The sequence below is a fragment of the Opisthorchis viverrini genome (assembly GCF_000715545.1).
Source record: "Opisthorchis viverrini unplaced genomic scaffold opera_v5_220, whole genome shotgun sequence".
In the NCBI taxonomy this organism is placed as follows: Eukaryota; Metazoa; Platyhelminthes; class Trematoda; order Opisthorchiida; family Opisthorchiidae; genus Opisthorchis; species Opisthorchis viverrini.
In genome coordinates this window covers 687,095-695,890 of record NW_008751874.1, presented here as the reverse complement: position 1 = coordinate 695,890, position 8,796 = coordinate 687,095, and the positions used below count along the sequence as shown (strand labels likewise).

At 43.2% G+C, this 8,796-nt stretch overlaps 1 protein-coding gene across 1 annotated transcript; it reads right to left on the bottom strand.

Annotated features, from left to right (window-relative positions):
• Nucleotides 1-2,181: 2,181 nt before the first annotated feature.
• T265_08426 (hypothetical protein) lies at nt 2,182-8,264 on the bottom strand (the record flags this gene model as incomplete). The annotated part of the gene is made up of 3 exons (XM_009174225.1): nt 2,182-2,524; nt 2,578-2,834; nt 8,166-8,264. 3 exons carry the CDS (start codon nt 8,262-8,264, stop codon nt 2,182-2,184), a joined length of 699 nt encoding a protein of 232 aa, XP_009172489.1.
• Nucleotides 8,265-8,796: the final 532 nt, after the last annotated feature.

Genomic DNA, 8,796 nt, shown 5'->3' with positions numbered 1-8,796 from the left:
ACAGACAAACAGACAGCACATATGGCAAGAGGACGAAAAAGTTTAAGTTGAACGTGAACGTTGGAACGGACATGTATGGGGGAGGGGGAACAAGAAGGCATCAGCATGTATAAAAAGCCACTAATGCCCATATATGTGGGCGGCGAACTTAAGGCAAACGGGTTTAACTATTCAGCATTTGCAAGAATTCACACGGGAAACGCAGGGTAGAAATTTAGAATTCAGTCAAATGTGGGACTACGGAGATTTCACGAGAGGATCTTGTGTACACAATATGTCATTTCTGCTTAATAGGCGTTTAAAAAGTAGGTTTCGCTATTCGCTGTGTAGAAGATGGAAAGGATCGTAGAAGATCTTGTCTCAAAAGTTTGTGCAGCGATTCCTCTGCCAAAATATCAAGTTTTTTTCGTGAGAAAATGATAGGCGTAAATCGAAGGTTGAAAAATTTTGTTGAAAAACTTTTTATGATGATCAAATTAACTTATACCATTTTATGAAAACCGAGTAAACAGTGTAGTAGTATGGGTGCTACAACGCAAGAAAGGATTATTCGTTTATGGACAAAATCGTAGGAAAATCAACCGTCTAAGAAGAAAGTCGTAAGCTTTTTAGAAGTATATTTCTCACGTAAGTGGATCAAGAAAATCCACAGGTTAACCTAACTCAGAGGTAGTTTGTACATTGGTTTGCCGATCGGGGTAGTTTTTGATGCCTTTTAAGGAGCGTAGGGTTGGTGAATCACGTTGAAGTACACTTGATTGGATTTAAACTGGGGAGCTGCCTTACCTCAGGGATATTCTGTTGAAATAATGGCTAGAATATAGACGCGGTGACCTCATCAACATAGTACGACAACGAACTTGCCAAGATATACGGAGTCTGTATAGACTTTGAGATGTTGGCAGGGCGGCCGTCTCAGACAGGTCAAACCCATTTGCCAACCTAACTGAGCATTGGCCACCTACCCATGCACACGATTCGCACTCACTGAAACACTAACGTATCGATGGGGAGAAAAACGATGTCAACAAGCCACATGAGGAGTAAAATCTGGTTAAATGGAACAAAAGCACTGTAAAAGTCTATGGATTGGGTGAGATCACATTTATTTTGACCATCCAAAGTACTCAAAATCGCGTTTGTGGTTGACTTTTCTCGTTTGTTAACAAACTGAGGGGGCTGACTAATGTTTTCGTTAAGCCAGCCATCGTTCAGTATTTTAGACAGGATTAACATTTGTTAAAGCCGCAAGTGGGGAATACATTTTGCATCTATGTAATTCTGTAGGTCTCTTATACACTGACCGTGTGTGACTCTTCAAGGGCACATTTAAGTGGATCGTAAAAATGAAGCGCATATCACGACAAGTAAGAAAAACACGCTACCTGAGTTTATTCTCAGAAAGAATTTCCTGTTCGCTGTGTATGACATCGACTGGAACGAATGAAAACTTCAAATTCCAAAGGAGTAAGTACTCGTTTTGGCAGTAGACGACTGATTTAACCGATTCTCATCACCTCAGAAACATTTATTCGGCATTTTTTATCCAAGGGGGTGGCAATAACCTTTCATATGTATGTAGCCTAAAAGTACAAGATCAGATCTACACAGGCGTTCTTTCATAGAAGTGTTTGCCTTGAAAAAAGTAGAACAGTGCTCCTGCTGTTTTTGACTAATTCCAGAACTTGTATGATCTCTGGTTACGACGAGGGCGTCTCTTGAGCGCAAACAGTGTGAAAAGTTCTTGTTCAGGGTGTTCGGTGTGTGGAACACTGACCGGGCATCAGCAAAGGTTCCTCATGTCTACAGACGTACATAAATGGATCCTTGACCGATACGAAACTGAAACTAAACTAACCTCGAAATGTGAAGTTCATACCGCTTGGTGGAACAGGCTTGCTGGAGGATTAAAATAACGTCGGTATGAGCTAAGGAGATACACAGAAGACCAATAGTTTGATGACATCAACAAAGTTTTTAAAGTGTTGCTCGTAGCCGCTCAGGAAACATGAAAACTGCGCTCCAAGTACGTGCATTTAGTGAACGAGGTATGCCTACACTGGACAGACAAAGTGTGTGTGGGCTTGGATGTATGGAGGTCCCGAAGGACAAGACCTGCCCGGATGTCATGATGTCAGACTGCAACCATTGATCAAATACCACAAGGTCAACACTAGCCAGCTAATTATCAAAACTGGATTCTAAGGGTGACACGATGTGATCCACGGCTTGTTGGAACCGGGCTCTATAGTCCTTGGAATCTGACGAATGTGAGGCTGTTTGATCGATGGTTTTGTCAAAGCCACTAGATGAAGATTCGCCCAAGGCGTGCTTGCCAGTTAAGCATACTGGTGGCTGACTGAGCGCAGAATATTGCTCCAGTCTCACCAACAGCGCTGTTTGCGAGCCACAAGACGGATATAACTTGTCAGCCAGACGCAAGAGTGGCTGTAAACTTTGGTGGGCACCGGAATCCTTTCCTCGGCTAAGCTTATCTGCATTACGGGGGTGGTGTTGGCTCAGTCTGAAATAGGTGGGGGCACTCAGCTCAGACAAACTGGGCCACTAAGTTCGTACCTACACTTTCGTAAACGTGAACTCCATGATGGGATATCTTGCCAGCTTTCATTTTGTAGCACTTTGCACAGTTTTTCACCATCAAGATTAATAATCGCTTTGAAGGCAAACAGGCCGGTTGGCCCCGTCTGGTATTCCTGAACTTTGAGCTCATCCAGGCTAACTTCTAGGCTAGCCAGTCGGGACCAACGTCGGTATATCCCAAACGAAGAGGAGCCTGGTGTCAGCGATAACGATTTGATGTTCCTGAACTTGGACTATAAGTAACTGAAATGTGTGGCCGTCTTGAATAGAGAGTTTCATTTGGCCACCCGCATTCTGCATTATTCAACCTTTTGTGGCGCGAAAGTATGAAATTCACTTATTTGAAGGAGACGAGACAGCAGTCGGCCAAACTGTTTACTGTAAGTTTGGTCTGTGGTTCTTTTGAGGGACTGCTCTGGATGTTGATGCACCCAAAAACAACAGATGGATTGACCTGAGCACCTAAATGCTATTTTGAGTAAGTGAACCACTCGCTTTTTTGCCTCACTGGTGGGCCAGCAGGGAATCCTACGTGCTTTTCTGAGCTGACTGCTGGAAGTGTGTGCACAAAGTGAGATCATCTTTTCTGGGTAAGAGGCTTTTCATGCCTGTAGTTTGAACTTTTCGTTTCGCCTGCGCAAACGGTGGTCTGTTCACGCCAGAATCGGCACACTGCGAAGAAGTAGACAAAAAAATCTTGTAACATTCTGACCCGTTGAATCAAGGCCCGTTCAAAAACTGAAGATGACGACGTACTTCAAGTTCTTGACAGATTTTTATCGGTCAAATTTCCCATTCTGGTCCCTGAATGATTCCTTTTAGATCCAGTGTACGCAGATATCATAGTTTGTTCTGGCAACATTCAGTTCAAAAGGTATCTAAAACATGCCTGAGAAACAAGGGCGAAGTTGGTCAGAATCTGATCAGTTCGTTAAGCGACCAGATGCTAAATTCGCCGTGACTTGTGAGAATCTATGGAAGCGAAGGGTCTCAGTGTAGATCATGGTTCGCATTATTCAGCCAAAATGGTTCTCTGGATGGCAGAATTTGCGACCGTCCAGCAGAAGACGATCAAGGTGTGCTCAAGGCCTCAGAAGTGTAGAGGTCAAAACAATGTGCGATCCATCATTAACTCAGTTCAATGTTCTGTGGTAGCCTACGTGTTTTTAAAGGAAAATTTTAGAGTAGAACCAGCCGATATGTCTAAGAGGATGAAACTGGTAGTGAGTCATCAACAAGTTTTTGTGACTTTACCAGTGCGATATGTCCCGTATACATAAAAGAATTGGTAAGTCGAAGTGAAAACAGAACGTATGTGAGACGATAAATTCCCTACCTTGTTAGCGATTGTGTATTGGAACTAGATATGGGTTGCTCCATGTTCTGCCTATGGACTGCCTATGGAGAGAATGTGGTCAATCATTGAAAAAGAAGCCCCAGTTTTTGTAGAGAATGGTGGGGAGTATAAGACGGTCTAGCTAGAACTTTGATTTCTGGAACGTTTCATCCAAAAAGAGGGTAACAAACAAGGGCAAGGGCTGATTTTGGTGACCTATGCGTCGCTGAAGGCAAAACCAGAGAAATAAAATCAAAGAGGCGATTTGTGGGCTTCGTTGGACAGTATAAAAATGGCACTCAGGTTGAATACGCCACAAATGAAGATGCCGGAAAACCCTTAGACTCAATTCATTTGGCGTAACCAATGTCGGATGACTATGCACGTTGTACGTTATTGGTAGTAAGCTAACCGGGTGAAGATACTGAGGGAGGTTTTAGTGGGTCTTGTTCAAAAATCCAGCTGTCTTTTACTCACGGTTGCGTAATGTGGCTCAAGTAATGACGCTGCTATCTCATAAAATGAACACTGAGACTCCGGGTATGAACAACTCACTGAAATACTGCATTAGGAGTTTATAAACTCAAGCCGGGTTCAAGAGAAATTTGTGAATATCGGTGACGATTTATACACGAAAGAATAAAAATGTTGAAAGGCAACGTCCACATCAATAAAGTTGTCTAAACATTTTCGGATTGATTCCCTTAAAACTAGGAATTTACCCCTTTTATGGTTAATTATGGACCTTTCGTGTTGCGAATTTGTGTAATGAAGAACGCAGATCCATTGCATACACTTGGAAAGTTCAGTGTACACTTAGTCGTATAATCGTGAATAAGAGGTTCTCTATGATTGGTTTGGGTGACAGTTTGTTCGTCGTGCAAGCCATACTTTGCAATTCAAACTGCTTAGCAAGCAAAGTGAAACGCGATCCACATCATACCTCAACGGATCAGATGAGTTCGTGTGACGTTTTCCAAACCCAACTTCAAACCGAATTTTTAAATCAAAACATTTCAACTCTGCGCTAGAGTTTATCATTTCCTTTCCATCGCACAAGATGGGTTTTGAGTGAGGCAGCAGTAGGTCGTCAGCTAAATCACAACCAAAAACATCCTGTTGTTTGTCTGCTTATCAGATTTTAGGTTAAAGTCGCGTCAACAAGTGGTGAGTTTATCTTGTCCCAGATCCATTTAAGTGTCCAACTCTCCGGGTCATGGAATGGAGAGCAAGTTTGTGTACTCAGGTTTTGCAAGTGGGGAATATGACCCTGATTATTCTCCTGGATTCACAAGGAGAGGTTGGACTTTCGAGGATATGCAAATACTTCTTCATTTATGTGAGAGGAGTGTACTTGGTTCCCACGAAGCTCCGTCCCGATGGAAAACCGATGGGTTGGGCGTAAGGCATAGTCAGTCAAGTGTTAAAAAACTACTGATTCTTGGCAGCAGGAACATTCATGTCAGCTTTTCCTGAACATCTGATGTACTGGTTATATATATATATATATATATATACGCAGCCAACAGTCTAAAAATCCTTATCAAAGACACACATGGCTGACTGTCAGTAACGTTCAAAATCAAAGAGCTGTTTGATCTGTCAACAGTGAATAAGTCCTACCGACCTACACATGTCGGGGGAACAGTGAATTAGGAACAGGGAACATGTCTGGACGTCTGCGACTAAAACAACTGGATTAAGATTGCTCAATATTGCTCTTTGAAAATAATGCATTCACCTCTTCCCCAGTCGATGAGAAACAAATGACGGTTGTCGAGATAGTCCGATCAATACAAGATTCAGTGGCTAGAGATGACCTGCGCAAGGTGAGGACCATTTACGAGGTTTGCAGCGTGACTGATGGATTGAAAAGAGCTGAGAGTTTCAAGCTCATTCAGGCGAATGGTGTTGTACGAAATACTTTGGAGAACACAGTGACATCTATCGACAAAAATACAATGTCTCGAGTACGTTCACAAAAATGGGACCGCCTCTGCTCTTGGTTGGCCTGATAACATAAGCACTGCCTGGAAACACATCTGTGAACAGTACCTACCAACATATAAGACGTAGTTTTGGGTTGCCTAGCATAGATTCTTCGAACCCACGCACCATCGAAGCTTGAACTTGCAAGGCTTAACTGAACCTCAAAGTGAAAAAAATATAGTCAGATCACTTGCGGAATCATTCATATTGGGTGGAACAATATTAAGAAGCAAAGTCATTTGTCTAAATTGCAGAAATGGGAGATGTCCACAACATTCTATGAAGGCCATAATCGTACCGGTGTTCAAAAGCAAGGAACGACCACAGATGAATCCGTCTTTTCTGAACTGCAGGCATGCATCCTACTCAGTTAACTGAAGCTAGTATTCTGGAAGCTAGTGATGCTGAGGAATATGTATTTGAAGCAAAATGAATGCACTTTTGCAAACATAGAAGGCGAACTGCACCAACCAGCTATAGATGTCTCTTCAGGAGCAAACAGATCAATCCAAATAACTTGAATTATATCTACAACAAAGTACATCCCTTATTCAAATCAATAACCCTTTTACACTGAAACTTCCTGCTATCTTGGTAGCACCCACAGATATAACAGTCCGCGCCAAGCTATACGATTGAGCTGCTAGGGAAAGCGGTGCACTCGGAACGAACACAGCCTGTGCGTGAACTCTGAGGCTCCAGAGTGAGGATTGAAGTCATACTGACTTCACTATGCGTAGCAGCTAAACATGAAAGGAACATTAGGTTTGAAACTTTCACTTAATACCTCCGCATAATATTACGAATTCCACCACCAAATCTGTTGTTGAAAGCCGAAATTCTCAGCCGAGCTGTCTGATGGGTTGGAGTGTGCCTTGGTGCAACAGCCACGTGACGAGTTTGGTCACTAACCTAATTCAGAAGCCAGAGGAGCCGATTATGGTTGCAGCTGAAACGCGAGATTAGCCGAAATTTCCTTACTGTGAAAACTTTCAGGTTAGCTTGAAATACAGTAATGTTCGTTTCACATTACGGAAACGCCTGCGGAGTATGGAAAAGTGTCGTTCACACAATCTTGAAGAGTTTTGGATCATGGCGCATCCCAGTGCTTGAATTCAAGCGCATGATTAAAAACGACGGTAGAATGATGAATGCAGCCACAGCCGTCTGAAACTGTACAACTTGCGAGCACTCATGTCTGAACAGAATGACACTCTCCAGTAACCTCCCAAGCTACCCGAAACCGCCAAGGCCGCACCAGAACCCATCAAAGATAAGTCACCTATAAGTTCCCAATGACACCTATTCAACTCTGCTCTCATATCACGAGATGATGATGCTTCTAGCAACACGCCTGTTGTTTTACTGTCTGGGTATCCATCCCCACCTAAAAGGGACATGGATAAACGATTGTCATTATAATTTGTCTAGGGAAGGGGTTTCACTGTAACGAAACTTTGGGCCAGTAAGTTTATCTGAAAGAACTAAGGCTGGTGTTCATCGTCTTGGTATCATGCTTAGGCCAGGGTGTTGGCTGTCAACAACCTTGTGCATGTCTCTTCCAAGCCAACCAGTTGCGGTTTACCTATTGTGAGCGGCTTTCCAGTGTGTCGAGTGCTGATGAACGGTAGATCCATTTTGGATGTCGGCGACCCATGCATGAGCGCTCAGCCTCTAGTCAAACAAGGCTGGACCAGTTGATAGCTTTGAGCGACTGCACAACCACAGGTATTTTCCACGAATCCAAATGTCACGTGGAATGCATGTTGTTGAAATAGACTAGAGGATAATAACCGTATGGGTGCTGGTGGCCTGTTATAAACCAATTATCATCCTAAACGTTGCAGCACATCAATAGGTCTCTCCAACAACCATTAGTTTGTTGTTAAGTTAAGACAGTATTCATTTGCCGTTTTAGGCGCTAGGCTAACTACGCACATTTTGGATTATTCTGGACGTGCAAATAGTAGCCAGCCAAACAAGAGGTAATATGCAACCTAAAGTCACATTATCAACCAATTGGACGATAATAATTTGAGGAATGGTGAGGCATTGCTAAGGACTCTGAGACGTGGCCTGTCTAGGAACTCATCCCACTACATTACATATGGCCATTATTCTGGGATATTCGCCTAATAACAGGCTCTCCAGTTATCTGAAATGAGATTTCCAGCTTTTCCAATTCACTTAGAGGCAACCTTATTGGTGGAAATTAAGTCATCCTCAAATTCGAACTCACATTTTCGACTGGCCGTAGAAAAGTTGCTTTGAGAAGAGAGTTTCGGCCATTCGCTTCCAGTCGCTCTACCAGCAGAGCTGGCCCCTCTTCTAACCACATCCGGCTCCAGCGGAACTCTGATGTCCAGGACTTTGTTTATCCAACTGATTCGAAGGATTTTGCACAACGCATGAAAGCGAAATCGGTGAAGAAATCGAGTGTCGCGTTAATAACGTTAAGGTATGTGGTCGCACAACTAAGCATGGTGTCCGAAAACAGTTGATAATCGCTCCAAATGCTTTTCACACAACGTCCAAATGCACTGCTTAAGTTCGCGTTTTTCCGATGGTAAGTGTCGGATCGGCATACAGTGTGTTCACGAGATGGCGGAAATCCATGTGGCATAGCAAGGCGCAACAACTCAGCTGATTGTATGGTGGCTGCGTTGAGCTTCCAGTACAGCCTGAAAAAAGAAAAGCACTTATATTTAAGCCTATGAACACAACGGAGCTGAATTCGATGCCGTAACTGGACCTTGTATTTCCGTTCGGGAAACCAATAGAAGGCCTAAATTTGGTTTGAGCACTTCGAATTCACACATAGTTGTTTGAGCCAGCAAACGCTTCGAAAGGATTACCAAGCCACCTGGTCT